The following is a 19,965-nucleotide window of genomic DNA, read 5'->3' on the forward strand; positions in this document are numbered from 1 at the left end:
AATTTACTAATAATCTGTGCTAATGTCTGGATTGCTGTACTGCAAATGGGGACTTCTTACTTTTAGATCTGTCTAGACATTCCAAAGCACAATATTAACAAGATAAGTATCAGCTAAGTTTGAGATATATTTCCCAAATTAACTATGGTATGTCAGAGTTACAGGACTACTTGAAGTCAGACCTTGGTTATCTTAGAAGCCAGACAGTATCAGACTTGCAAACAATGCAGTAAATACAACAGCATAGGTTTATTCTCAGGGCTATCAGCTCCACAGATTAGAGAGCAGCTGGTGAGAGTGACTTCTCTCTTTTCTTCACTCAATTACTTTTAACTGTTTTCATTTCTGAGATGACTCAATCAGCTGGTGTTATGTACATCTCGTGTCCTGAGTGGCCTAGTTAAACAAAAACATGTTTTAACTGGCTATCTCTCACCTCCTGTTTCCTATTTCTTTTCTTGCAATCAGTGCGCCACACTTCCTCAGTCTCACAGAATAGTCTGTCACTGGAGATCTATGTTGTTCTATTGTGTGTGATCGAAGCATTAAGAGCAAAGAACGCCTCAGCGGGAATGTAATAAAACGTCTGTCATCAAACTCATTGACTGTGCAGATCCCTTACTTAAAGTGAGTTTACTCCCTTCCCACAAATGAATGTTGATCAGGTGTTATCAATTGTCATTGTTTGTTCTTCAGGAAAATAACAGTCTACATGTTTTGTGTTCTACAGGGTTTTACTTATGCTTTGGTTGTTTCAAATCTGTATGCCCAGGTATTTCCTGAGCCTTACAATCTGAGAAACATCTTTTTTATTAAGTGTTCACAGGAATATCAGTGTCTCTCTCTGTCTCTCTCTCTTTCTCTCTCTCTCTGTCTTTCTAGAAAAGTGACAAAAAGTTATAGAAATGTGCAAAAGTAACATTGTGATAGGAAAAAAGTCAAAAGAAACTGTATTTGTATTTAAAAATTAACATTACTTATAGGGAAAAACATTATTAATCAGGTACTAATGTTGACATTTATTTGTTTTATTTGCTTTAATATTCTCATCTATAGTACTATTGGTGTAACTGAAACTGAAAGTAAATCCTTTTCTTCTAAAAATACTACAACTGATAATAAATACAATGATAATTTATAATAATATTTACATGTATTTTAATGCTAGCGCAACTAAATCTAAAAACTTATATTTTTCTCCTAAAACACATCTAATAATAATAAACAACTTGTATACAATAGCGTAATTTCCTATTCTGTAATATAATCTAAGTGTTAAAACATTACACAATTTGTTTAGTAGATCATGACCTGTTTCCATGAAACCTGTATGTTTAAGACTGGCTAACCAAATGGACATCAGGCCTCCTATGTTTGATCCAAACCCTGCTCCTCAAAACACAGCTCTCATGTGAACATTTTTGCAAAACTATTGATTCAAATACACAAAGTACCTAAACATGCAGTCTTAGGTCAAGGAGTTTCATCATAAAAGTAAAGGAAAGGCATTGATCATAACTGAGGCTCAAACCCAAAACCTCAAGCATATCATGCTGACATCACTACCACTGGTCCACCAAGAGCCTCTGGACAGTCAGGTGCTGAGTTTTCCCTTAACAGCTTTTTTTCAGCTAAGAAACACCATCATTGCAATTAAGGTCCAATTACAAATACAGAGAAACTCTCACTTAGACACCCTCCTGGCTTGGTACTTATATTCTCAAGCTGAGGCTGCTTCAGTGTGGAAAAAGAGTAAACATAAATAATAATAATAATAATAATAATAAATCTGAATTATTCTTTGTTTGAAACATTGCAGTCTTGAAGGTCAAAGAATGTAGTACAGGTTCAGCCAATGCACTTTGCTATATCACATGGCACACCAACAAAAGTGACAAAACAATATAGTGAGCAACCGTACTTGAGCTAACAAAAAGTAGGAATCAAGCAACAGAAAGGAACCCAGGGAGATGTGACTAACTCACTAACTCAAAGGTCAGCTGACCACTGCATTAGTTATATCTCCTATGAACATATAAACCTATTAAAACAGCAGTACAAAAACTCAGAAGAAAAAAGCAAGCCACCGGTCTGCAAACCACAAGACTGTTTATTGTATTAAGCGCTTTCGTCAGGCATTCGCCACAAGACTTCTTCAGAATAAAAGCAGCAGTTGCCAAGTTCCATTTAAATAAGCAACCAGTAAAATCACATGTTCAAACTGTGATACAGTATTGGTTAAAAATAAGAGGCAAAACCTCACAGTGTGAATACCAAAATCATGTAAACACTAATTTAAACATATTAAAAAGTCAAAAATCTTCACCCTTGACCAAATAATGTTCAAAAATCTGTCAACATGTGTGGACCGAATAAAAAATAAAAATATTGTTTTAAACTTTTGAAACCACTGTACTAAATATGAAATTCAGACTTTAATTTAAGGTAACTCGAAATTGACACTGTTTCATTTAACCCGGGCTTGTTTGTAGCATTACTTCTGAGCTGCCAGAGTAATTCTTTATATTCAAGAAATAACTCCATTGGCCCACCCCTACTATTTTCAGTGCAAACTTGTTCTAAAAGAGCAAACTTAAACTTGTGACATGGGTAATCCCCTCTATGCTTGGCTAATGCATTATTGCCACTGCCCTTCCTAATGTCATAAACATGTTGATAAATATGTTTGTTTAATGTATTGATAATCTTACCAGTGTAAAAACATTGACAGTCCTGGCAAACAGCGATATACACAAGGTGCTTACTTTGACAGTTAAACTTTTTGTACAAGTAAACTTTCCTGTACCCACTGATATGAATGACATTGGTCTCTAATATAAAAGGGCATTGTGAGCAATGTTCACATTTGTGCATGTAACCCTCCATTTTAACAATACAGTTAAGTTCTAAAAGGCTCTTTACGCATGTGTCCCTCCTGTATACAATACAAGGTTTGTCCTAAAATCTTGATTTACAGGATTCATCAGTGGTAAGAATTGTCCAGTTGTTGTACAAAATATCCCTGATACTGTAATAAAGGGGGTTAAAAGTAAGAATCATGGCATCAGTGTAAGTAGCCCCCTCCCTAGTACCTAAAGCCAGTGTCCTAGTAGTATTGGTCGGACCAGTATCCAAAGAAATGCCCAAAAGTGGAAAAAAGTACCCATTATTCCTTTTTTCCGTTACTTCATTCAAAATGGAATCAACAAAGGTCCCGGGATAACCCTTTCTAATAAGCATTCCCTTGAGCTGGTCTGTCACTATCACCGCATTATCAAATACTGATCAACTAAAAAAAGGCAAAAGTAAGAGAAAGTTGTGTCACATCTTTTTTTCTTTGCTGACCAAGTTAGTCCTACTAGAAGAAATTTGGCTAGGGTATCAGGGAACTTCCCCTCCCCATTAGCGTACAGGTACGCTATTGCAGGTGACACTTCCTGCTACTGGTCCAAGTACAATGGAGGCTTGAAGAAGCAGGGAGAAACAATGGAGCACATGAAGAGTGGAAATGAAGTAGATTCACAAAAGAGAAATGAATCATTGAGACTGGAATGAGGAAAGGGGGTGCAGAGTGGCAACAAGATATCCAAAGGGTGGATTTGCTTTGCAATGCATGCAGAAGAAGTGGAGTGCTGTGAGGAATTGAATGTAGTTGAGCCTTCACAGCAGCAACATGATACATTATATGGAAAGAAGGCTGTACCTTTATTGGACCTGGAAGAGATCTTTCAGCAAAATCTTCTTAAAGAAGAAGATTCAACACAAGCCTGTGCTGTTAAACCCTCAAGTCATGAGGGTTGCAGGATGTTTACGTAAAAGAGATGATAGACTAGAATGAGCTGGAGAGCAAGATGGCAGCTTCATGGGGTGAAATTATAGAAAAGATACAGGAAGAGGATATGGTGAAGCATGAAGTAAAGAAGAAATTGTATATGCAGATGGTAAAAGAAGTAGAGAAACACATGGAGGAAGAGAAAGAGATGATGAGGAAGACAGATGGGATAACGTTACACAGCAAAGAAGAAAAAAGGGCTGAAAAGGTAGGAGGTTTGGGACACTGTGATTGCACCAATGGCTAAGTATCCCCCAAAGATGTAAGAGCTTTTATTCACATTAATAGGCAGACATAGTGTGGCATTTTGTTTGTGACTGGACAGTATATGGAAAAATTTTTAGAACACTGTGAATTAAAAAACACTGTACTCCTTCTAACTCTTATGTGGTGCAAGGATTTCATTGAGAAATTAAAAAGAGAATTATTGTGCAATTTCGAATGGAAGTTGAAAATAAAGTGTTAAAGAAATATTTAAAGACTTTATGTAAAGAAGTTACAGACACTACAAAAATATATGACAGAAGAGGTTTATGTCTTCACAAAAAATTAGAATAACCAAATTCTCAAACCACATCAAAGAAAGACAAGGAAATCCACTGGCAAGACATACAGTTTTTTATTACATCCGTTCTGGTACCTCGGCTTCTCGCCTTCTGTTGGAACATTTTCAAATTCCAAATATGTCCATTTATATACCAATCTTACCAACAATAAATCAATTAAACTTTCTCAATTACATTAATTACATCCTTAAGTGAATGCTTCACCACAAAGCCATTTTTTAAATGCACACACACTGAAAAGAAGTACTATTCGACTTATAAATAATACCCCTGCTAAATCAATTTCCTTGAAATAAATCTATACATACAACTGTAATACTATTATTATATAGATGAATTTTCCTTATGAATACATAAACATGTGAATATATAAATATATACATACATACAAAAACATACATATGTGTGTTGTATCAAATATGTTCACATAAAATTAAATTCATTGAATATAAATACATCAAATATTAATTCAAACACTAAATGCAAATACCTGACAAAGTGTTATATATTCTTTTAAACTTGATTTTATAACCTGAAATTCGAGGTCTGGCGTTTTTGATCTTCAGAGCATTCGATATTATGAACTTTCGTTCATATAATATATACCCTTAGAAGATATAAGAAGATATTGACCGAAGAAGAAAGGCTTCAAAGAGAAAAAACTATGGGGTGGAAATATTATCTGGAATATGGGAAAGCATATATGTTCAGAAATGGGTGTGTTATGTCAGGAAACAATAAAAGTAATAGATATTACAATAAGAGAATTGGGAGCAATAACAGTGATATATTTAAGGTAGAAAAAAGATGTGTACATAATTATTGCAATATATGCATATGTTACAAAAAAAGGAAAGAGCAATAATGTTTAACAAATTGTAAATTATGTAGGAGTAAATATGGAAATAATATTAGTAGGGGACTTTGTGATTTAAGAAAAAGGAAAAAGGAAGTAAATGATTTTAAGAATGTTTATGAAATAATGAAAAGTGGAAAGTTTTATATAAATATATATATATATATATATATATATATATATATATATATATATATATATATATATATATATGGTTCCTATCAGCATTTTGAATGTTGAAAATGCCGACTTTAATTTAATCGAACTGAAATGTTCGAAATCTCAGAAGAGTGAACTGAGGGAACATTGATTTCTTTCCCATGGAAAGAAATCAGTGGGCCATCATCAGAGTTTGCTATTTCCTCCACTGTGGTGTGGTCTCGAAGTTAGTATATTTAAGTAGGGGGGTGTGGGGGCACAGCTCCCCATGTTGTGGGGTATGGGGGCAAAGCCCCCCACTTCTGTCAGTGTTTAAAGTACTGAACATTTTTTTTCCATGGAACACTGATTTCTTTCCCTGAGAAAGAAATTGATGTTCCGTCAGTTCTCTCTTTTGATATTTCGAACATTTCAGTTTGACTAAATTGCATTCGGCATTTTCAGCATTCGATATGCTGATATAAACTATATATATATATATATATATATATATATATATATATATATATATATATATGGGATAACAAACATTGGATGTATAAAATAAATGATATAAAAGTGGAAATGGGTTATTTTTAATATCTGACAGTTTAAAAAATTCTATAAGTTGGAATACAGGCTTTGCGGATTATATGAGTAGAAGTATGGGAGAAGGAAGGACATATAAAATAGGCAAAGGTGTTAACAGATTGAATGAAAAAGATTTAGATGAAGATTGCAGAAAAAAATAATAAATTATGGATAGATCATATAGATATAAGAATTTTTATGAACTGGATGAGTTGGTGGATAAGTTTTAAGTGAAAGTATAAAAAGTGTTTTTTGGAATGTTAGGCTGTGAGGAGAAGTTAGAGAAACTAAAATATAGACAATTGAGTTAGGAGGCATTCAGAGAAGTGTAAAAAAATAAGACAGTTTTTTATGAGATGGAGAAAAAAATATGAAATGAACAGAAGAAAATTCAAAAAAAGTTATTTAAACAAAAATATTTTTACAAAGGAAAAATGAAGTAGCTTCATAGCTGAATAAATTAATAATAGTATAATAAGAGAGCTGAAGAATGATGAAGAAAAAGAGTGACTACATAAGAAAAATTAATTGAGGTAATAAGAAAGTATGTAGACAACATTTTTGCAAACAAAGGAGATAAAAGAAGGACAAAAATGGAAAGTTAAAAAGTTTGAGTAAGATGAATTGTATGAGTTTGGAAAAAATATAAGCATAGAATAATTTAATTGAATTTTGAAATAACTTAACATGGAGAAAGTTACAGGAATAGATGGCATTGAATAGTATATGTATAATAACAGAAAAATGGAAAAAAGTGTATTTTGTGGAGTTATTCAAGGAATGGCTACAGATAGGAGTGGTAGAAAAATAAATATGTACTGGAATTATAAAATTTATATGAAAAAGGAGAAAAAGATGTTATAAGAAATTGGACACCAACAGTGCCAAGTAGCACATATTATAAGATATTTATGAGAATAATAGGTAAAAGATTAACAAATAAAGTAGATAAATTGTTTAATATACAATATTTGGTAAAAAAAGGAAAAGGAAGTCAAGATTTATTATGGATAATGAAAGAAGTGATAGATGGCATTATAAATAAAAAACAAAGTTTTAGATACCAAAGTTATGGTAGGAGATGTGAGTAAAGCATTTGACAGAATACAATATGACTGTTTATGGGATATATTATGGGATTATAACATAAGTGAAAAGATAAAAATAATTATGCCAATTTATGAGACAAATAATGTGAGAATAATATTAAATGGATGGCCAAGTGAAGAAATAAAAATAGAGTGGGGAATAAGGCAAGAATGTCCTGCAAGTAACATTTTATTCACTTTAGTTATGAATGTGATTGTCAATAAAATGAATAGAGTGTTAAAAATTGCAGGCTATATGGTTATGGAAGAAATACAAATTCCAAGAATTCTTATACATGGATAGTCTTAGTTACTAAGAATAAGCTGTGGATGTAAGAAGGAATTAAAGAGCTAAATAGTTATTTAAAGATGCTTGGTTTATGTATAAATAAAGACAAAAGCTAAGGTTATAGATATACTGGGAATAGTATTTGTATTAGGTGAGCCTAGAGAAAAACAGTAGGAAAAAAATTCAGAAATTAAGAGATGTGTATATGTTTTGGAAGTCATATAAACTGTCATATAAAAAAGTATATTTAATAAATACAATTCTTCTAGGCAAATTGGTCTGTTTAGTAAATGTATATATGACCATGTCTAGGTATGAAAAAGAGATAATGTCTATTATATTTTTATTTTATATGGGGATCAAGGCTAAATCCAGTTAGAAGAGGGATTCTGTATGTTAAGGAAGAGGATGGGGAATTAGGGTTAATTAATCTGATTGTTTATACAGCTTCCTTGAATTTTTATAGAGCATTGGTAAGATTAAAAAAGAGAACAGGAATTTAATAGAACTTACTGAAAGTTAAATATAAGTTGTTTTTTTGTTTTTTTTTTTTTTTTGGAGAGGATAGAGTTAGGGATAAGATGGAAAAAATCATGTGAATGAAAAGAGTACCGAAACAAAATTATTTTATGGAAATTGGATATAAATAATGTGGAAACAATAATATAATGAATGAACATTATTATCTTTTCATATGGAAATGTCTAGAAAATGAAAAAAGAAATGCTATTAAAATAAAATTTGCATGGTGTAAGAAAATATGTTAAAGTAAAGATTTTCTGTAGAGATTGACAATAGGTAAACTGCATGTTAAAGCTAACATGCCCTATAAAAGAATACAAAATAGACTGTGTAATTACTGCGGGGATTTAGAAATGACAGAACATGTGTTTTTGAAATATTCTAGAGTGAAGAATTTATGGGAAAAATATGTGAAAATAAGATGTTGATAGGTTTTGTAAAGGCTGAAGATTTAAATGTGAATATGTTTGAGTATGGGCATTATGGTAAAAAATGAGAAGGGTTTATGAAAATCAATACAAAATATTCTATATTTTATGGACAATAAGGAATGAAAGACTTTAAGTGAAGTTTAATGGGAAATGGATATTATCTGAGATTTTGAAGAAGATACATTTTTGGCTGTGGAGAAAAGGGTGGGGAAAAATGATTAAAACATATGGGACAGTATTGTATTGTATTATACATAAAAATGTAAATAATGTATATTATGTAAAATATGTAAATAATGTATATAAGCTGTGGTAATCAATAAAGAACCCCTACTGTTTTCAATAGGTGCCATGAGATGTTTTACATTCACTTGAGCTGCCACCAGCTTATGCAGATGGGACCTCAGTTTAACATTTCATCTGACAGACAGCAAACTCAGCTGTGCAGCATCTAACTTATGCTGCACTGGAGTGTCAGCAATTCATCCTCCTGTTGCGGGAACAGAACCCACAGCCTTCTGTACCAAACATGAGTATGCTACCTGTTGCATCATGCACAGCTACCAGTAAAATTGCATATTTTATGAACTATTTTAAGTAGTAAGAAACCAAAATATTTCAGAAATTTGACAGGTTCTTCTGATATAGCTGGGTACTCTCTCTGCTGTCAGGTCACACCCTCATCATGTACAACTTGTCCAACTAAAGAACAGAATGAATATACAAACCCACTAATTACATTGGACATTCATAATGCTACCTTTGAGCTATGGCAGTAGTAACACAAGTGGCCATATTATATGAAAGTTATGCATTTTTGAATGAATCATGAGTATTATTAATATTAAAAGCAAGACTTTATGAGGTATGTATACTCACCCTGGTGCTCTCTGCGGTGTTCCAGTCTGGTCCAGTGTAGCTGTTAATTCCTTTCAATGTCTTCACAGTCTATAGACATAAACAGAGCACTGTGTAATATCTGTGGATGTAATGCAATGTCAATTTAAAGGTTGACCTAATATAATAGTTCTACATACATAGTTAGTGCCTAACTTCATCCTCCCATTGACATAGGAGGTCAAAATTCAGGTACCTCACACCACTATAATGGTGATTGCATTAAACTATTCCAGGCTCCAGCCTTATTCTAAGGTCCTTCATAGGAGCTGGTGCATCTAATCCTGATACAGAAGATGGAGAAATATTTATTTCTCCTCCATACATCACCTCTGAGCTCTTAAAGGAATACTACCCTCTCTTTCTCCAGTTAAAATGTCTCATCTTGAAGAATCTCAGGGAAAAATAGCTGAGAACTGGTGTCACGTGTCCCATCTTACCACAACAGGAATCAATGAGCATCTCATTTGTGTGAAGCATGGCAAATTTAGAAAATATAGATAACTTTTTATGATGGTTCACCATCACAATTTAAGGTGTGAAACATGGCGGTCCTCAATACCAGTATATTGTATTCAGGCAGCATGCTGTACAGCAGTTCCATGTACAAATGGCTAAACCCTCCATAAAAGCATATGCTGACGAAGTGGGCACATTGCTACATACAAAGACCCAGGCTTGTGCACAGCATTGCGAAGAAATCCACAAGACATTTGCCAGTAGGTTCATAGATGTATACTAGCCTAATGACCACTGGGCCCTTTATAAGTCTAGTAATATGTGCCAAATGTGTCCCATGTATCCCATTAGAGGTTATTTTAAGGGGTGCATGTTAGAGCATGAGGGCTACCTCTGTCCATAAGAGACATGGGTGTCACAGCAGGGGTGACTTTCTGATTTCCCATGCACTAGTCTAGATTGTGCTTAAACATGATTAGGGAAAGGCTGTGCTTTACATGGATGGGAAGCCTATTCCAGAGAGTGTGGATTATATGGGATACATTTTTGTCCCTCTGACATGTTTTATTTAAGTCACAGGCAAAGTTTAAATCCTTAGATCTAGTAGTTCTGGTGTTGTTCATTTTGTGGCTATGCAAAAAGTCCATCAGAGTGGGATCCAAGTATGTCTAGTATGCCAGGAATAAATTACCTTTCAGCTGTCTGCTGGAAACAGAGTATAGAGATAAGGGTTTGAGATGATTCGCACAGGACATTGTGTTCATGGCCTGCATTCTTTTTTGTGAAGAACCTCTGTGGATATTCCATTTGTTGCATGTACCTGGTCAGGCACATACAGAAAGGGTGTGTTTACATACATACAAATGTTTCAAGCACAAGCATGGATGCCCTTCTAGGCTGCCAATATACCAAAACACTTGTTCCCATAATAAGTGTACAGGCTGTTCTTAAAAATACCTAAACTAGTACTTGCTTAAATATAATTTGGTAGTCCGTTCCATGCATTAGCTGCTCTCTCAGAGAACCTATTAGTACACTTCTCATTCCTGTGACATCTTCTACATAGGGTGTCTGATGATTTTCTAGTACTTTTTGATAACCACAAACATTCCCAAAGATAGTTGTCTCTAAATGCCTTATATACCTGAATAAGACCACCTCTTAGATATCTATAAAAGACACTGTACAAGTTCAGATATTTTAGTCTTTCATAATAACTTAAATTTTCACATCCATGGATGCCCTTGGTATATTTCCACTGTACTCTTTCCAGTTTACTCATGTTTGTTGTCTTATAAGGTTTCCATACAGTTATTCCATAGTCAAGCTTGTGTTTAATGTAACTAACAAGACTTCATTTCTAATTAGCTAGACATTCTAAATCTTTTTATACAATCTATAGTTGTATAACTATCATTAATCAATTGCTTGATATGATTAGAAAAACTCAAAGCTGGATTTACCCATATACCCAGGTCTTTAAATGACTCTACAGTTTCAATCACTGTGTGTTGTATTAAATATTCACCTTCCAGTTTATGTCCCCCAAATCTCATATGCATAGTTTGTGATGAATTTATCAGCATATTATTCTTCTGTGCCCAAATGGCCAATTTAATCAAGTTATTTTTCAGACATGCCTTATGTGTAACATGTGTAATCAATTTACCTAATTTAAGGTCATGTGTATATAGACTGTAGAACACCTCAGATGAGAGCAGTCTATTCCAGAGTCTGGGGAGTCTCTGGATCAGGAACCTATCCCTCCAGCATGTTTTGTTTATTGTGATGACAATGTTTAGATCCCTGGAGCGTGTAGCTCTGAGCGATTGGGATTTCTTTAAGTGTAGCATGTCTAACAGCTCTGGGTTTGACATGGCCTTGTATGTTAAGCAGAGATTGCCTCAGAGTAGACAATATGCGACAGAGTATAGCTGGAGTTTTTTAAGGCGGTCAGCATAGAGCATCTGCTTTAGGTCTGTAATTCTTTTAGTGAGGTATTTCTGCGGCCTTTCCAGTTGTTGCAGATGTCTTGAAAGGTACATACCAAATGGGGCGTTGTATTCTATAATGGGTCTAATGAGGGATGAGTACAGTGGGACAACAATGACCTCCTTTTTTCTGGATGAAAAGCCCTTAGTGATGAGGTGTGCCACATTCTTCCAGAAGTTTTCTATACTTACAACTATATTTATGCATTTTCCACATTTCTTGCTTTATCATCTTGTCCTTCACCTTATATTCTTTCTTTTGTTTTTTGGCACATTCAGTTGCTGCTTCCTATCTACTTGTGGTTTGATTTCCATTCCTGCTTGATTCCAATACGCTTCTGCTAGCCAAAGCAGGGAAGTCATATTAGATTTATTCTCCTCATGTTTCAACATTCTGACTACATTTGGGTCTTGTGAAGTCAGCAGATATTTGTGGAGTAACCCAATTGCAGATCTATACATATTATCAATTTCAAGGTGGCCCACCCCTCCTTCAGAGTGGGGAATATATAATCTTGGTATGCACTGATTTTTATAAATCATTTGGTGAGCATGAAGCACCCTTCTTGTTTTCCTATCTAATCTATCCAGCACATTTGGGGGCCAGTCAGTCACTCCAAAACTGTAAGTTAGGACAGGAAGAGCAAATTGGTTTATAGCTTTGATTTTGTTCCTAAATGTCAGTGGTGTTTTCAGGACTGATTTAAGTTTTCTAAAGTGTTCCTTATTAAGTTTTATTCACATTTGTTCATGTTTTATTGTTGATCCTTCATCAATTCCGAAATATTTATGCACTCCCTCTTGCTCAAGTTCTTATATATCACATTCCTCTCCCAGACTGATGTTCTCTTGGTGCTGCAGTTTTCCAGCTTTAAAGGCTGCATTTCCACATTTATCAAGACCAAATGACATTCTTATATCATCTGAAAAAGTTTTTGACAACTTGCAGTTGACTTTCAGTTCCTAATCTAATGAGCTATACAGTTTTAAATTATCAGCAAAGAGAAGATGAGAAGTTTTTACACTTTGTTGTTTTCTAGGAGCCAAATTATAGCCATGGCCTAAGCTGTTAAGTAAACAGCTTAATGGGTTAAGGGCAAGGCAGAATAGCAGCTGTGACAGAGAGTCACCCTGGAATATCCCACTTTGAATTTTTATCCCTGGAATAATAATTTGTCCTTCACCATGGCTTAATTGCAATGTGGTCTGCCACTGTTTTATGGTCACTTTAATGTAGTTGATTATTGTAGGGTGTACCTTATACATTTTTAAGCACTCTTTTATCCACGAATGTGGGATACTATCAAAAGCTTTTTTGTTGTCAGTCCATAGGTTCATAGCTGTGTACTAGGCTAATGGCCCTGGGGCCTTTACAAGCCTAGTCATAGGATTACCCTGGCATTGTGCCACGCGACCATAGTTCCCAGTGCCTCTGTTGAGTAGAGCCACTGGAGTTATCCCTATTTCCCATCCACTCTCTGCTTGACATGTATGGGAAGTCTATTTCATACCATGGGCAGTCTCTGGGTTATGAATCTGGCCCTCCAGTATGTTCTGTTGATTGTGGTAATGAGGTTAAGGTCTCTGGAACATATGGTGCAGAGGGATTGGGATTTCTTTAGATGCAGCATTTCTAACAGAGCTGGGTCAGACATGGCTTTGTAAGTCAAGCAGAGATCATCTCTAAGTAGGTGATATGAGACAGAGAATAGTTGTAGTTTTTTGAATCTGTCCATATAGGACAAGTGTTTAAAGCATATGATCCTCTTTGTGAGGTACTTTTGCAGCCTCTCCAGTTGTTGCAGGTGTCTAGTGAGGTACATGCCAAATGAGACATTGTACTCAATGATTGGCCTAATGAGGGAAGAGTAGAGGGACACAATGACCTCTTTCTTCCTAGATGCAAAACCCTTAGTAATGAGATGTGCCACATAGAAGGACTTTCTGACCACAGTGGCAATGTGGTGGTCAAAAGAGAGGTTGCTGTCAACCTGTGTTTGCAGATCTCTTATAATGCCTTCTGTGCTCAGTGGGCTATCATCAATGTGGTAATTCATGGGAAGTGCGTTTTTCCCAAAGGGGATGATGACACATTTTTTGGCATTGAGCTTAAGGCCATGGTTCTGACACCAGTCATTGGTCTTAGTGAGTCCATTCTGTGGGATGTCAACATCACTTGGGGACTTAATAATAGCTCCCAACTTGCAATTGTCTGCCAACTTTGTCAGCCAGAGTCCCTCTCGGGTTGGCTTGGACATCAGAGAAGTAGATACCAAACAGGAGATGACCCAGGACCGAACCCTGTGGGACTCCACTCGTGACTAGTGCCATACTTAAATTCTTCCCCTTTTCACAGTTCTCCATTATGACTTTATTTAACAACAAATTATACTTTGTTCCATAGAATTTCTTTTATTGTCCTTTTGTTCTATTGCTATAATTGAGTTTTCTTCTAAATGACTATAAACTCTGTCGGCATCAATTCCACTGTATAGTTTATATGTTGTTGGAAGTCAGGTTATTGGTGTATAATTTTTAGGGTAGTTTGCAGGTTCGCTCTTAAGCAGGAGCATTGTTTTTCATGTTGTTAGCCAGGTTGGTGTCTGTTTGGGGTGTGCATATAAATAGTTCTTACTCATGGCTAAATCTGGGCCTGGGGTTTTCTAATTAGAGACTTTTCTTAACTTTGTTTCAATCTCTCTGGCTGTTACTTCATCCCATTTCATATCCTGTACCTTTAAACTTCTTATTCTTTCTTTTACTTCTTCTATCCATTTAGCATCTTTCTTATGTTCCACAGGATCTTCATAGATACTTCTCCAAAATGTATCTATTTCTTCTTTTTTTGGTGGTCTTTCAATTCCTTTTACCTTGTTTCCCTGTTCTCTATACAACGTTTTTGGGCCATCAATAAATTGCTTATTTTGCACTTTCCTTTATATTTATGTGTGTATCTTGTAAGTTTTTCCCACCTGTGCTGAGATTTTTAGTTTCTTCCTTGCGATAGTGCATGATAGATCTTGATCTATTCTAATACTGTGCATTGCTTTTATCATATTTATCTAAGTATTTTTGTTGATCTGTTCCCTATTCTATACTCTTCTAACAGTGACACTTCTTATCTTAGTTGCTTTATAGTTTTCTTTATTCGATACTTCCATGATTGTTTTCGATTTCTCCCCTTTCTCTCCCTCACTACCCTGTGTTCTTGTGGTACAACTTTATCAGTTATTAATTTAACTGCACAGTAATATATTCTATTTACTTCTGTTAATCGCATGAATCTCTATGTACAATCCTAATTACTGTGTTCATTTGTTTTATCAAACTTCTGACTTTTGGGGTTTTATTGGCTTTCTGCAGTCTGTTTCTTTCATTGATCTTAACATGTCTTTCTATCTGTACTAAGTCAAGCAACTCTTCTCTTAGCTCATTTTCTTCTAAACTGAGGGCACATTTTTTTGTTTTCCATTTCCTGTGGGCGTTCTATAGAAAGTTCTATTGCTTCTTCCTGTAGCACATTCTCTTCTGTTTCATCCTGTGCCACCTGTTGCTCTGTCATATGGGAACTCACTGGCCTATTGCTCGTCAACACTAACTGCATCAGATTTTCCACAGTTTCCTGTTCCTTCCCCTGTTGTCCAGCTTCAAGTGAACATTTATACTGGTTTCCTGTAGAAGGCTCCAGAATATCTTCATATGGCACCTGACCAATTGCTTCCCATTCCACTGATTTCCTCTTAATTTGGTGTTCCATTGCTCTGTCCTGTTGTGATGCTTTCTAAATGAGTTTTTTTTTACACTGAATCCTTCACTTTGGAAGTATACCATAACCTCAGTTTCTGTTTCTTTCACTTCTCCATTATTTATTTATTTTTTTATTTTTATTTAGCATTTGTTTACCAGGAAAGACCGACTTTGAACGAAGACAATTTTTTAGTGGAGGCCTGGGAGAAACACTCCAGATGCATGTCATTACATAACAGGAAGATCAGGAGACATCTGAAGAAGAAATATGGACTGAACTACTTTTTCTCTTTATTTTTTTTTCTGTTTTAAAGTTTTTCATGCCTGGATTCCTTTGCCTATATTTCTCTTTAAATATTTTTGCTGGTCTTTTTGTATCGGTTAGTTTTGCTTTCTCCTTTGTATAGATATTACACCATATTAAATCTCTTTTTCTTTCCCATGTCCATATTTCTTCTTCAGATGTTTCCTGATCTTCCTGCTTCTCCTTACTTTGGTGACTCGTTCCATCATGCTGTGACGTAACCTTCTTTTCTACATTCCCTCTTTGTGATATTACTTTTTATTGTGAGATTTTCCTTGTCTGAATGCCTTTGCCTGTATTTCTCTTTGAATATCTATGGGGCTGCCTTCTTTATGTTGATTAATTTGTCTTTAGTCTTTGCATAAATATTGCACCATATAAAATCTCTCTTTCTTTCCCATGCCCATATTTCTTTTTTAAACTTTTCAAAAATATATAGGTTTTGTTGTTTATATTTTTGCACTTCCTCAGATGCTTCTTTTTCCAACCAGGTCAAAGTTTCTTGGTCTATGTACTGTTTTTCACGAATCTGTTGTATTAATGGTCGCAGATTTTTATTTGAAGCTTCTGACAGTTTTTTTGTGGAAGTATTTTTCTTTCCTATAATTTCTCTCTTAATCTTTTTGTATATCTTGTGTCTGGAAATTCTGGGCTTTTTGTATAATAGTAACAATACATAATTTCTTTCTTATCCTCAATAGTCCACGCTATCATCTTTATGGTCTTTTTTGGCCTATCAGTTTTTGTGATTTCTGTGGACTGCTACTTCCTTCTACAACAGAGGGGGGCATCCTTCCCCTGGGCCTGGCCTAGCCCCTTTGTAGGAATGTTTCTGTATTTTGAGGATTCTACACTGTCATTTTTTCCAGTCTTGGCACCAGTGCGCCTACCAGGATTGGATACTTTTGTATCCTGGGTCTTGTACACCCAGCTATCTTTTTTAATTTTTTTACTTACTTCTGTCCATGATATATGCTATATAAATACAGTCTATATATCAGTGTTGCCTTGGTGAGATTTCGAGAAAAACAGGCTCCACCTCATGAAGGTACTCACCAAGACTTGAGGATGAATTCAGTTTCAGCACTACGACTCTCCTTTGCTTGCTGACTTTTCATCTCTCCATTCGGACCCTTAATGGTACTGTAAGATCTTGCTGAAGTGTTCTCAGGTCATTATTACTAATTCTGTCTCCTCCCTGTGCTTTATTTGGATCCAGTTTAAGCAGTTCTTTTTCAATATAATCTAATTTGATTCCAGTCTCTGTGATTACCTGAATGTCACTAGGACAACCTATCACTCCCTTTGTGAAGCCAAACTGTTTTCCATAAGATTTTGTAAATATATCTATAATCTGTTGTGTCTGAGAATAAATTTTAGAATCTACACAGTTATCAATATTTATGTCTTTACTCCTTCCATATCTTATGTATTTATAAAAAAGTTCCCTGCTATGCTCAATATTTTTATATAAATCTTCTTCAATTTTTTTGATCTTTTTTCACACTTGGCTTAATTTGTTTGTCCAGCTTGTTTATTTCAGTTTTCAAAGTTATAGTTTGATCGCTCTTCAATTTCTTATAATTTTTTTTTTTTTTTACTTTAATCAGTTATCGTGTTCTTATGGAAATATACTCCCCTTGTATGCTTAGATCCTAATGTTAACTATTTTTGTTTTATTTTTTGCAGTCAAACAATTTCTGTTTCAAAACTTTCTAGATTCCATCTGCACTTTTTCCACTGAACACCTCACCCCAGTTAGTTTTACATAATGACTGTTTTGCTTCCATATAATCTGTAATTAACCTTCTGTGCATTGGTTTAGATTTCAGTTTGGCAGAATTATCTAGCAACAAATTAACCTTTATAACCCCATGATCATTGCACATCAGTGGTGGTAAAACTTGACTTGAAGTTACAGAAGCTTCTTTAGGAATACAAACAATGTCTAGTATGTTCCGTTCCCTGGTAGGCTTTGTATTTACAATCTGAAGCAATTGTTGTTCCTGAACATACGTTGTGAAAAATTTCCTTACTAATGTTGTTGAATCCATATTGTTATAATCTGTTTCTGGTAAATTTAAGTCCCCAACTAATATTATTCTTCCCTCCCGTGTTTCATGCAAGAAATGTATGAATTCCTCTAGGTTATTAGCACTTGATTTTGGTGGTCTATATACTCCAACAATTGATATACGTTCTGGGGTCATCTTTATTGTCACAGTTACACAATCTATAGTATTGCTGTTATTATCAAACATGTAATAATCACAGAACTCATAACTATTTTTAATCCTTATTATAACATCTCCACCTGATTTTTTTGTTAGAATGTCTGTTACCGTATAAACATTTATACCCTGACAGAACTAGTTTCCAATCATTGTTCTTTAACAATGTTTCACAAACAATAACAATATCAATCTTGTGGAAATGTAGCAAATCTTCCAATAAAAAAAAAAACTTTATTATTAATGCTTGTAGCAGTAACAACCATCAGAGATGCATCTCTCATATACTAAACTATAGGTATGATGAAGGTTGAGTACAATGGCACAATGACTTTCTGGACCTAAATGTCATGCCCTTACTTATAAGCTGAGTAACAGAATGATTTTATTACAACCTTAGACACATGTTGGTCAAAAGCCAGGTTACTATCTACATGAGTCCCCAAATCCCTGACTGCTGTGTCTCCTTTTAGGTGTGTTTTATAAATGAGGTAGTTTCCCTGGGTGGCAGATTCTCCAAAAGGTACTATTATGCATTTCTTGGCATTGAGTTTTAAGCCATTACTTTTGAACAAGCTATTTGTGTTACACCTTACTGTAAGTTGTTAGCATCTTGGGGGGTTTCTGTGATTGCTCCTAGCTTACAATCATCTGCTAACTTGGTAAGCTAGACTCCCTAGTCATTGGCCCTGAATTCAGAAAACTAGATGCCAAAGAGGAATGAACTCAGCACAGACACTAAGGGGACATCACTCATGACCGGCCTCTTTGTAGAGGTGGTCTTTCCAATCTTAACTTCCTGGGTCCTATCTGTGAGCCTGTTGGCTATCCAGTGAGTCACAGAGGGGTTTGCCTAACTCTGTGAGTTTGTTTACAATGTCTGAGTGGGTTACTGTATCAAATGCCTTAGCTAGTTCAACATAGGCAGTATGGACCATTTTGCTCTCATCCATTTTCTTTGTAACCCTCTTAAATAAATGCACTAGGTTCAGTAGGCATGGCCTGCAATCAATAAAACCAAACTGGGTTGGGTCCAGTGTCTGAAGGTTTCCTAAGTCATTGTTAATCCTTTCCATGACAATTCTTTCCATTGCTTTACATCTCAGACTAGTCAAACTAATATGTCTGCAGTTCCCATGATCCACTGATGGTCTGCCATTGTGTATAGGGTTGACCATTGCAGTCTTCTATTCATGTGGTATGAAACTGGTGCAGAGGCTATGGTTGAATAAGTGACACCAGTAACCCTGATAGCTCATATGTCAGGCAATTTAAAAAGCATCTTGAGATATCATCAGGGCCCATCGAAGCTGTATCCTTGGCTTTAGACAGTGCATCTAAGACCTGCTCCCCACTGATAGCTGGAGGGGTTATGTTAGATGGTACTTCCTGGGTGGGGGGTTGTGAAGCAGGTAAAGTTGGAGCTGAGTCAGTCAGACAGAAGATTTGCCATATATCCTAGTTCTGTGAACATGGCTCTAGTCACCAACAGTTCAGCACTGTTCTGTGCTGACTTTGATGTTTTGGACATAGCTAAAGAAGGCCTTATGGTTGTCCTTGGCCTGGGACTCTATCTTTACCTCAACATTTGCTTTGTTGGACTTAATTAGTTTTCTTAGTTGTCTATTCAGTTTGATGAGAGAGTTTTTTTCTTTTTTTTTTGATGTTACACTTCTTTTGAGTTAGTTTTAGGCTTACTTCTGGTAGGCACAACAGCCTCTATGTAGTCACTGGCACAGTTGTACAGAGCTTCTATGAATAATTCTGCATTAGCTGCTGTGTTATCTGGGTTTGGAGGGGCTTGAAAGTTGGACAGGCTATCACCTAATAAAAGGTAGTTTGCCTTGGAGAAGTTTCTATCTGTTACAGTGTTTGCTGAGTTCACACAATTGATTATTTCAAGACACTGCTTGTGGTCTGACTTTACCAGAGAGGACATAAGAGGACAAGACATGGGGTCATAGGGTCAGCATTTTCCCATATCTGCAAGTACCATATCCCAGCATCTGCACTAACTAGTCCA

General features: G+C 35.3%; 1 protein-coding gene across 1 annotated transcript in view; it reads left to right on the top strand.

Moving 5' to 3' along the window:
- The first annotated feature begins 3,851 nt into the window (after positions 1-3,851).
- Positions 3,852-19,965, top strand: part of NAGK (N-acetylglucosamine kinase) — a 422,972-nt gene continuing 406,858 nt past the window's right edge. The window contains exon 1 of the mRNA XM_044081648.1: positions 3,852-4,040. Within this exon, the coding sequence (XP_043937583.1) occupies positions 3,852-4,040 (189 nt within the window). The remainder of the gene's footprint in view (positions 4,041-19,965) is intronic.

Source organism: Protopterus annectens, chromosome 8.part1 (genome assembly GCF_019279795.1).
Source record: "Protopterus annectens isolate FY-2018-M chromosome 8.part1, PAN1.0, whole genome shotgun sequence".
NCBI lineage: Eukaryota > Metazoa > Chordata > Ceratodontiformes > Protopteridae > Protopterus > Protopterus annectens.